Raw genomic sequence first — 11,322 nt, 5'->3', positions numbered from 1 at the left:
CACGGCGTATGGGCTTAAGTGCTCGTCCTGTTCGTCCTTTTCGTCCCATTTCGTCCTCGTTTCGTGCACTGCGTTTGGCATTTAGCATCAGGAAATTATGCTGACGCTGCCAACTGGCCAAAAGCTGGTTTGGAGTGAGCCTGTGCCCATTTGCCGGGGCAATCAGCGACGTCTGCAGATGTGCATGCATGTCCACATTCACAGTCACATTCACATCACATGTCCACATTCATGTCCTTCGTATCTGTCTCGCATCTGCGCAGCAGCGCCATCTACTGGCTGCTGTTGTCCTCATTAAACACACACACACACACTTAGATACCAACTGCGTCGCCCGCTCTAATGAGTTCGCTTTCCCCACAAGGGGCATATGTTTGGCACTGTGGATCCTTTTGCTGGTTGCATCCTCGCTTGATTGCCAGCCCGCTGCTCCGTCTGCTGTGTCACACATCTGGGTGCAAATTATGGCACATTTCAAATACATAGCATCAGCTACACTGAGAGAAATAGGCGCACATAGAAATCAGTAAGATATATAAATTTAGTGTTGATAGCTGTAAAAGAGAGGAGTAGAGAAAACTTTATATAAATAGTTAACAAAAATTTTGACTTTTAAAGTTGTTAGGTAAAAGGTCTGACCACCTTCAAACATTAATAACTTTGTCAAAACTGAATCGATTCTCAGGCAGAATATTATTTTGATCATAGATTAACTTCTAAAACTATTTTGCATCCAATTTGATTTAAAATACAATTTTTTTTGCCGGATTTCGCCTGGATTCGATTTTGATGGTGCGGGTCCCTCCTTGTGATTTTCGAAAATTTTAATTCTCAAGTTTCAACTTTTAATCAGCTTATTTGTATAAAACAAAGCTTACAATTTTATTCTAAGACGTTTCGTATTTTTGTAAAAAATTATGCTAAATTGCACAAAGTTGTTGACATGTAAAATTACTAGATCCCAAGTCTGATGAACTGCAAACCGTCATAGCTATGTCAAAACATATCCAATTTTAATGCAAAATGTAATATTCATCATGTCTTGGCCTCTAAAATTATTTTGCGTTCAAATTCATGCAATAGGTACCTTGTGTAGAACATTTTAAATAATGTTGACGAAGGAAAATATAGAAAGGGAGAGTAGGCAGATTTCAACTGGAGAAATATAGTTTGAAGGAGGAGGACATCAGCATCAAAAGTTTTGATGCAAACCAATTTGAATTGAGGTGTTTTTGATTCAGATGAAAAATCAGAAAAGTTTCTCTCAGTGAATGACTTCATTGCAAATGTGCCAAGCATCGCAGCGAGAAAGAGAGCGCGATAATCGCATAAAAGTTTACATTTATGATGCTCCAGCTAAGAGGAATGCTCGGATAGGTGCAGATTCTCCATGCTCATATAGAGAAATGTGTGTGTGTGTGGCAGTCACAAACACCTCGGCCGTAAAACATTCGGCTGACGGTTGCATGCAAAGACTGACGCGACAGACGTACAGCCGGACAGACGGACGGACGGACAGCTGTTTGCGGATAGAGAAAAGGTCGGAAAAGGGGGAAAACGCTGAGGGTTTTGGCTTTAGGTCGTACTAGGCTCAAATGCAATGTGCAGCAGCAGAGAGAGAGAGGAGAAAAGAGAAAGGGGTACAGTGGGGGGAAGAGAAGAATGAAAACAAAAAGGCGCGAAAATCCATTCGCACATAAAATGCGCCACAGTGTGCATTATTTTAATGTCACTGATAAATCATTTTTATGTCGGTGCTAAATCAAAAGATGGACGAGCAAATGCCCGTATTTCAAGCGTGGCAAAGGGGCATGAGAGCGAAAGCGAGAGAGAATGAGATAGACAAAGAGTGAGAGAGAGAGGGGTGAGGGTAGGGAGTGGAGTGTGGAAGGTGTCACACATGCAGCTGGAACTGTAGTTGGAGTTGGAGTTGATGTTGTTGCTGGAGCGGCATAAGGTGTGCCGTTAGCGTTGCATTCGTCCATTAAAATGCGCTCCGGTGTCCAAAACACAAGCACAGCATTGCCTCCCTCTTGCCACCCAGCATCCTCAGCATCGTGCCACGTTTATTTATTATTAACACAAAAAAGACCCCGAGGACGAATTGCAGTCGTGTTGCGAGCAGCCTTCTTGGCCTAGGACCCTAACAACATAGCAGCTCCTTTCCGCTACCTCCTTTTTCACTTTTCCATCTCCACTTCTATTCGCTCCTTTTGTGGAATGCGGCACAAGTGCGCTGAGTGGCTCATAATTCGTCGTCGTCGTTGTCGTCGTCGCTTCTCCGCTGCAGAAATTCATCTGTTTGCGGTTCAAACACGTGCCGTGCCAGAAATAATGTGCGCCAGAATCAGCAACGACTAATGGGGCTATAGGGCCACTCAAAAAGGCAGCATTAGGGGTTAGGGTCATAGCAGCATCAGAAGCGGGCACAACTGCGCCAAAATGTGTGCTACCAAGTGCACATTGCGTATACGTAATATGGCATATGAAGAGTTGCACAGATTATCTGACTTTACGAAGTAATTTTAATATTAAGTAATTTTATTCTTCAAATTTTCAGCTTTTCATTTGCATTTTATTATCTGTGTCTTCTATTTTTACTATTAATAAATTAAATTATTGAAGAATATAAATAAATCTTAATATTTCTTAAGATTCAAAATTTTCGGGCTTTAATATTTCAATTTTAGAATTTTCTACCGCTAGATGAACTCTATAATAATTACCCCTTCTATGAGGTGAGTTTACGTAACAAAATTGGAGTGAGTCGTATGGTTGCACAGAGAACAGCGAATATTATCAAACTGGCCCGAACTTCATCCTTGGCACGCTCCTCAATTTGGTCCGAGGCGATTTGCTTAAGGCGTATCATGGTAACTGTAAAAATAACTTGAATAATTTACGAATATGTTATGAATAATAAATGAAAATGCTTACCTATTGAATTCGATTTCTTTTGTTGGAAAAAAAGCTTAAGGCAATTACTCTATTCGATTTGATTTTCAAATAAACTAAACAACAATTTGTTAGAGCTCCGAGATTTGACAGAAAATCCAAGGGCATTCACATTTGATGGATAATCATATACAGTTTAAAAGCAAGCGATTAACTTCCAATTGACGGTAATTTAAATATGGGAAAAATCACAAGGAAGATCAGGACTTCGACCTATTGGGCTGACAAGGGAAATATAAATCAAATAAACAAACCTCATTAACATATTATAATATTATCAGCATCGAAACTCTGACACGGTCCCGTCATCTTGGGGCTTCCCAGCGACAAATCTGTCACGAGGCATTAAATCCTGAAAGCAAAGGAAACTCAGCCGCAAGGATAAAGACTCAAGTGATGCCACTTTTGTTGACTGTTGACTTGGAAAGAGAAGGCGAGTGACGTTGCGGTGGTGTCGCCACCTCCGGCGGAATTCCCGGAATCCGGCACACATAATTATGCGTGTAAACAAGCGTGATGATAGTGCGCTGACGTGTGACGATGAAGGAGCAACTGATGCTGACATTGAAGGTGATTTTCCCTGTGAAAGGGTTGAGGTCTGAAGACTGTACAGGTTGCTCAACCCTTCTATCCCTCCCAACTCTGATGGAATACACAACTACAGCTAAACAAATTGCCAAAATTCCTCACGGTCAGGAGATGGAGACGGGGAGGGAGACTTAAGTCTAAGAAGTCGACGCACCCTATCCACATTAAGTGTCAGTCTGTTTTCCGGCTGATTTATTCGTGTTGTGTTGGTAACAATTAGAAAAGTTACCGCAGGATGTGCACAACAACAGACCCACACTCTCTCTCTCTCTCTCTCTCTCTCTCTCTCTCTCTCTCTGCCTCTTGCTTTCTAGCTTGTGCGTTTTAATTTGACGAAAGACTGATGACATCTCATTAATATTCATTGCCGCTGCAAGGCGCTGGGATTTGCGGCCATATATCCTGTTTATGCCTGACTTTATTCATGGCGCCACCAAATAGTTGTAGTTGTTATTCTTCGTTGTTGGTTTCGCTGTTTATGTTGTCCTGGCATGTAGATGAGTCCCGAGTCCCGAGTCCTGATTCTAATGAGGTGTTAAATGGTTTTAGCTTGACAAGCTGAAGGATTGCACCCTTCCCATTATAGCGCTGCCTTTTATGGGTAGATCATAAAATATCAGATTTAAGTGATTGAGATGTTAATACAAAAGACTTAAAGTGAACATTGTTCCAGTTTACCGGTTAATAAACATATTGAGAGTAATTTGAGTCAATAGCTAATGATACTTGTTTATTATGCAAATAAAAGAATGTGATAAATGCAACTAGCTTAAAGTGAACATGGAGAACACATTAAAATCGTTGACAGTTGAGTGTAAATATACAAATTAAAATTTCGTAATATACTAGCTGCAAGTTATTAAGCTTAAAATTCCATCAGCTTAAAGTGAGCATGGATTACAGATAATGAACGAATTAAACAATAAATGGTTGAAAAGTATAAAATATGGTAGCCAGAGCGAAACGAGAGCCAAAAACCAATGCAGCAGGAGGAAAAACATGCTTGAAGTGAACATGGAGGACAAATTATGATTGATAGTAGGTACTTGTAAAAAAAATTTTTAAAAATTGTTGCTGTTATTGTTTTCTAGCCTAGTAGATTGTGATAGCATAATATAGAAAGAGGTCTTAAGTGAACATAGGGAAAAGGAAACAAGATCAATTGACTGTTGAATTTTAGTAAAATAAAATAAATTAATAATGTAGTATAAAATTAGTCAAAAACTATTAATAGTAAGTAAAAAATTACTAAATTGAACATGTGGGACGCATAATAAATTATTGAGAGTTAAGAATAATTATGAAAATGTCTTCTTTTTGTCTTAAAACTTTCGAAAAGTGTAAGCTGCATAAAAAAGTAAACATGGAGGTCAATAAAATTAAAATATAGTAGGAAAGTCAGAGTGAAAGGAGTCTCCCAGCAGAGAAGGACACTCCTTTTGTTGCTTAAAGTAATTGTACTTTAGTAAGCAGCGTATTTTAAATAAAAAATATCAAGTTTAGAGCCTCGCATTACATTTCACCATAAACTTAAGAACACTAATGTTTTGGGACGTTGTCATCCTCATAATACCCATCCAATTCGCCTCATGCATTCGGCACGAGACGAGGCGAGACGATACGATACAATATATTTAGCATATTTAAAATGTAACCTTAATCCAGTTGTGTTTAGCAGTTTATGGTCCGGCCCATGCTTGGCCCATAAGTATTTCAAATTAATGAGGACACTTCAAAATAATTATGAAGCACATGCCGCCAACGTAGCGCCGTAACAATGCCGAAGATCTTTGGATTCCCCGTCCTGAATCTCCTGGCATTTATCTCTGGCAACAAATGGTGTGTGTACTTACCGTTGGCACTTTTAAGATGCTGTCCTGACATATTTATGAAGTTCAATTATCATAAAATGCAAATGAAATCGTCATGCCCGAAAACGTCAACCGCAAGCGGAAGAACTCAGTTATCCCCAACCCCAATTGCTCTCCAACCCTAAGGCCCAATAAAACAAAACAAGTGGCAGGGCCTAAAAGACAAAAAGAGAAAGTTAGAGGAAGACTTGGTTTCCCGGGGCTGAGACATGGCCAAAATTAAGCAATTTACTTGCGATATCCGCCAGCGACACGCCCGCTCACTCCTTGACCTCAGCATCCCTCTCCGCCCACGACTCTAACTGGGCGCGAGACATCTATGGAAGATGCAGAAGACATCAGTGTCAGTGTCAGTGTCAGGTTGGGTGTGTGGTGAATTTTATCTGTCGACTGGCGCTATTAAAAGAAATTACGCTCAAAACTAAATTGCGGGCCAGTAACAAAAGGTGAGCGGCACCACGGGAAAAGGGGCTGGCAAAACGGGGAATCCCCTCCCTCATCCACACCATTTGAAATGAGAAACGATTATGTTGGGCCCGAGCCAGGCGAAGCATAAAGAAACGCCGAAGAACAACAGAACAGAACTTTTTAACTTGTTTGCGTGTTGCTATTTACAAGTCCTGTGGGACAAGCGAACTTCCAGTCCCTTTCCTTCCCCTATCCAGCCCTGTCCAGGTTCTGAGATGGGGTTCAGGACAGGTAACTCCATTGCCGCATTGCTGATGTTTGCGTTTTTCGCGCTTTTTCTTTGTTTTGGGTTCATTTTAAATGACCTGCGTCCTTGTGCAAGAAATGGGTATTATAGCTTCGTACAAGGGAATGTAACGAATAGAAAAAGTATGTAACGACTTTATAAAGTATATATTATCTTGATCAGTGTTGACAGCCAATATAATTGAGATCGATATCAAAAATTAAGCGAGCTAGACACACCAAAATTATAATAAGTGCCTTTTTATACCATATCCAGTTCCAGTTAATTTTAACAACTATGACGGGAGCAATTTTGTAGGTAGTGCCCTTTAAGTTTTGACATAATATAACAAAAGAAATTTGTTGGTCCTCAAAATGTCATAAAGATCGGATAATAAACTCGAAAGTTATTTTAAAAACAATTTGTAGACGTGAAGGAAAAAGAATCACAGAAGCTACAACGTAATAAAAATATGTGCTAGGGTATTCACGTTGTCGAGCACACTCGAATATAATTCCACCTTGTATTCCGTGTTTTTTTCGGTGTATTTCAGTTCGGCATTTGTCTCGACTTGTCCCTGTCTTATGCTCGTCCTGTTTGTCCTTTCGTTTGGTTTCTTAAGTTGCCGTAATATGTTTCCGTTAGTTTTGCGCTCGTCTTCTTCATTTTTGGTAGCAAGTGGCAAAGGTGTCTGCCCCGTTATGGTAATTTAGTGGTGCAATTTTGTGGAAATTGATGCTGTGAGGGGAACTAACTATGACTATGAGTTGCCAGTGGCTCTTAATATGCATTTAAATGTAGTTGATGCCATATTGTGCTAATGCTACCGATAAGGAGATTTCAAACCCCTTATTACGAAATACAATACTAGTAATTCTCCGACGAAAGCTTCCTGTTTGATTTTACTGTAAAATATCTTTAAAAAGTATAATACATTTTAATGTCTTCAATACTTACGTCTCTTTACTATCCAAATTAAACACAGGCATGTTCGCATTGCAATGAAACGAAAAAATAATCAAAGAAGAAGACAAGCAATTGAATGACAGCATTCCAATAATATTTCAAAAGTTGCGCTGCTTCTCTGAATATATCCCCCGTCTCACAATGTAGCCCAATGAGAAAGATGAAAAACTTTTGGATTATTTTCAGCAAAATGATAGTTGACGCCAACACAAAAGTATCTAAAGGTAGAAATAGAATATCACTCAAATACGCCAGTATCACAAAGATGACTCGTCTGAACATTAAAATAAACTGCAATTTGGACATTTGTAGAATTGAACATTGAATTTTTAATTACAATATGATTTTTTACTGTAGCTTACTAAGTCATCTTCAAGAAAACACACACAAATCTTCAGAAATCAGTAATCCATCCATAGATACCAATGCGTTCAACAACATTAATGGGCACCTCTTGCAGCCGTATTAACATCCTGTGGGCGGCCCTAAGCTTGGCAATCTTCTTAGTTGTTCCCTTTCCCATCTCGCGATAGATTAAAATGTTACAGGCAATCTTAAATAGCTCTTCCTGTTGTTCTTCCTCCTCTGTCATCGTTTCATAGGACGGCAGCGGCCATCCACGTGCGATGCACTTCTCCTGAAGCCAGTCAACTGGATTGCAGTTGATCTTACGTATATTATTGTCATCGCCCAGATAAGATTTGATGCCATTAAAATTATCCACAGTGATAAGATGCTGTATTTGCTGTTGATCGTTTCTTCGTTCCATAATTCAAGTAGTTAATAAATAAAAAACAACTATATTTGAGTTTAGTGTTGGGTTGCGAGTGGATCAGTAAATTAAGCTGTAACATATCGATTCATCGATTCGGAATTTCAAACATCGAAATTTTGTAAATTAAGGAATCATTTATAGTCATTCATGAACTATATCGGTCATTTTGTTCAGTTGGTCAATTTTTATATAATTTTGTTCAATGTTACTATTTTTATTTCTTTATTTTTGTCGTTCTTAATTTCAGAATCATTTAATCAAAACCCAACAATCAAAGTCACTGGATTTTTTCCACTGATATCGCTCATATTCAATTTGTGAAGCTATTGTTTGCTTTCTGGCAACACTGGTTACGCGCATTGTTATCGAGCTTCGATAACTAGACAAGCGAAACCGAATTTCGATAGGCTTGCAGCGTTATTCGTATTGAGAAATGCAAATTCAATTATTAACGTAAAGATAAAGCAAAAACCAAGTGAATCATCGGATTTATATAGTATGATTGGATATTCACATGCTATTAACTGAAACAACTGCCACAACTTGCGATGCCTTCTTCTTATAAAGATATAAGAAAATCCTCCTCAACAGACAAACGGGGAAATAAACACTCACGGAACAGGAAGTCGCATGAAAAGCGAAAAAATGATATAAAGGAATTGGAACTGAGGAGTGCAAAAGTTAAGAAAAAGTTGTTTGACGAGATAAAAAAAGAACAGAAGAAGAAGAAAGTTGAGAAGGAAAAAGAGAAGGAGGACGGTGAGGTTTCTAGTGAGGACGACTTGCCCGTTTGTCGTTTCTATTCAACTAACAAGTGCACGTGGGGCAACAACTGTCGATTCAGGCATCCCCGTTCTAAAGTCATGGGCAATTATGTGATGTTCGAGCAATTGAAGCTGCCACAGTCATCAGATTTGCAGGGTATCTATGGTAAACACAGTCACAACGAGACAGCTGCGATTCCAATAGGATATCCGGAGGACTTGGATAGCTCCTTTAATCACAGTCTACGAGATCTCAAGCAGATGATGCAGGCTGCGGGCTATAAAGTTGGTCAGAATAAAACTCGATATGTCCGGCACAAGCCTTGGGTCGAGTTCAATGATTTGGACACAGATCCCTACTACACGAACCTTATAGAGCTGCCAAAATCAAACGCTGCCCGCTCGTACTTGCCAGATTATTATAATTTGCCGCGAGGCCAACCCTGGTTGATGGATCCATCTAAGAAAGTAACACTTCGGCTCACCAGATCCCCCAGCAGCAGCAGTAGCAGTAGCAGCAGCAGCACTTCCGATTACACATCCACAACGAGCTCATCCTCGTCTTCATCATCTAGTTCCTCGTATTCTGTGAATCTTCGCAAGCGTAAACTCACTTTCAGGCAAAGATTGAGTGCAAAGCGTCGAAGGGGAGGCGATTATGCCTCCTCCTATAGCAGCGATTCTGTCTCCTACGAGTCCAGCACACACTCCTCTGAACTGAGCTCATCCTCATCGGACTTCAATATCAAATATGAACCAAATTCAGATAGGAAAACAAACTTCAGAAAGAACTTCAATATTAAATGTGAACCAAATTCAGATAGGAAATCAAATGTCAGAAAGGACTTTAATATAAAATGTGAACCAAATTCGGATAAGAAAATAAGTGTCAGAAAGGACTTCAATATCAAATATGAACCATATTCAGATAAAAAAATAAATGTAAGAAAAGACTTCAATATCAAATGTGAAGCAAATTCAGATCAGAAAACATGTGTCAAAACTACCGAGCCCGATTTACGTAGACGCAAATACTTGGAGCGAAAACTAAAATATATCGAGGCCAAGATTTATATGAAGGAGAAGAATCTCAATCCTTTCTAATGATTATTTCTACTCAAGTTTTAAGATTTAAATATTTTTCTAAAATTGGCATACGAAATGCGAAATTTTTTGAATACCTTTATTAAATTTTATTTAAAAACGGAAGAGAATAGTTAAATAGAACTAACTATTTACTCAGAATTGAAGTTAAATGAATGAAACAATTGTTAAACAACTAAACTTTCAATTTAAAACTATTTTATTTTCTATTTTTAAACATAACAACATTGCACTTGAATTTCTTCTACCATTTTTGTATCTTAAATATAATTTGAAATCAATAGATGGGTTTAATTAAAAGAACAAGAGTTTTGTCTATTTATTTTGATAAGTTGGATTTAATTCAAATTTATAGGTTAAAATATGTTCGATCCTTTTTATACCCTGGGTATATTGTGTTTGGCAGAATGTATGTAACAGGCAGAAGGGGGCGTGGCAGACCCCCAAAAGTATATATTCTTGATTAAGATCAACAGCCGAGTCGATTAAGCCATGTTCGTCTGTCTGTCCGTCCGTCTGTTTGAACGTGTCGATTGCAGAAACCATAAAAGCTAGAGACTTAAAAGTTTTAAGTTAAAACTTTGTATGTAGGATCCTGGATACCATAGTCAGATCCAGTTTGTTTTCATTTTTGGATCGGACTACTATATCATATAGCTGTCATAGGAACGATACATCGATAATGAAGTTTTAGTATGAGAAAGTTGATTGTTTTTTGAGATATCTTAACCAAACTGATAGAATATGCATATCTGTTGGTTTTGACCACATCTGGCTTAATTCGGATCCATATATCATATAGCTGCCATAGGAACAATCGGTCGAAAATCAACTTGCAGTACAAAGTACCTGCGCACAGGGTATCCTACTGTCGAGCGTGCTCGACTGTATCCTCCAACATGTTCTTAAATATTTTTTGTGTTTGTCAACTTAATTAAGCTACAATAGTTTCCAAATATTTTACCCAAGCTTACCAAAGTTGGAGCACTATATTATACAGCAGTTGTAGTAATTATAAATCGAAAAATAAGTTATGGTTAGACTAACTTTTTTGATTCTTCAGTTATTTCATATATACGGCAGCTGTAATATAAATCTGGAATAGGATTAATTAAATGAATAACTATGCTTTCTAATTAATTATTAATCTGGATTAATATATCTTTTTTCAATTCCGTATGCCGAAGATACTGAAATGTTTACTTAGGATTTGAGATGAACTTGCCAAATCCAGGACAGTTGCAATTCCTTGATGGATAAGCATGAGGTAGAACAAATCCTGGATTGTGTTAGCAACCATGTAAGCATCCCTGAGACACACACAAGTAAATGCAACAGTCGTAAAGCTTACGGAAGCTACCACAAAATGGTGCAGTCACACTGATTGCAATAAGTGTGCGCCTCCCTCTCTCACTATCTCTCTCTGTGGTTTCTGCTAATATCCTTGTTAATATTATTAAACATTATTTATGGATTTGTTTAATTTGTATTTAGTAACGCTTCCTTAGCAGCTCCGGCTCCGGCAGCGACTCCGACTCGGGCTACGTGCTTTTGCCTCTGATTCGGAGTTGTGCCGCAAACTTAAGATCTGCCTGTGGTCGTCTG

General features: G+C 38.6%; 2 protein-coding genes and 1 long non-coding RNA gene across 3 annotated transcripts; 1 reads left to right on the top strand and 2 right to left on the bottom strand.

Moving 5' to 3' along the window:
• Positions 1-2,714: 2,714 nt before the first annotated feature.
• LOC117781165 lies at positions 2,715-3,007 on the bottom strand. The gene is made up of 2 exons (XM_034617905.1): positions 2,938-3,007; positions 2,715-2,877 (listed from the first exon to the last, which is right to left on the bottom strand). The coding sequence occupies exon 2, from the start codon at positions 2,870-2,872 to the stop codon at positions 2,732-2,734; it is 141 nt and encodes a 46-aa protein (XP_034473796.1). The 5' UTR covers positions 2,873-2,877; positions 2,938-3,007; the 3' UTR covers positions 2,715-2,731.
• Positions 3,008-6,260: 3,253 nt separating this feature from the next.
• On the bottom strand, positions 6,261-7,329 carry LOC117781355. Its single transcript, XR_004617159.1, has 2 exons — positions 7,066-7,329; positions 6,261-7,013 (listed from the first exon to the last, which is right to left on the bottom strand). It is a non-coding gene; the product is annotated as an uncharacterized LOC117781355 (long non-coding RNA).
• Positions 7,330-8,397: 1,068 nt separating this feature from the next.
• LOC117781245 lies at positions 8,398-9,717 on the top strand. Its single transcript, XM_034617996.1, has 2 exons — positions 8,398-8,529; positions 8,590-9,717. The coding sequence occupies exons 1-2, from the start codon at positions 8,398-8,400 to the stop codon at positions 9,715-9,717; spliced, it is 1,260 nt and encodes a 419-aa protein (XP_034473887.1).
• The last annotated feature ends 1,605 nt before the right edge of the window (positions 9,718-11,322 follow it).

This window comes from Drosophila innubila, assembly GCF_004354385.1.
Source record: "Drosophila innubila isolate TH190305 chromosome 2L unlocalized genomic scaffold, UK_Dinn_1.0 4_B_2L, whole genome shotgun sequence".
NCBI classification, from domain to species: Eukaryota; Metazoa; Arthropoda; class Insecta; order Diptera; family Drosophilidae; genus Drosophila; species Drosophila innubila.
Note: the sequence above shows the minus strand (reverse complement) of the source record. Positions and strands in the feature narration are given on the sequence as shown.

Coding starts and splice junctions, on each gene's coding strand:
- LOC117781165 (XM_034617905.1), bottom strand. CDS start 2,872: ATGATACGCCTTAAGCAAATCGCCTCGGACCAAATTGAGGAGCGTGCC.
- LOC117781245 (XM_034617996.1), top strand. CDS start 8,398: ATGCCTTCTTCTTATAAAGATATAAGAAAATCCTCCTCAACAGACAAA. Junction 8,530..8,589: donor TGGAACTGAGGAGTGCAAAA/GTTAAGAAAAAG, acceptor AAAGTTGAGAAG/GAAAAAGAGAAGGAGGACGG.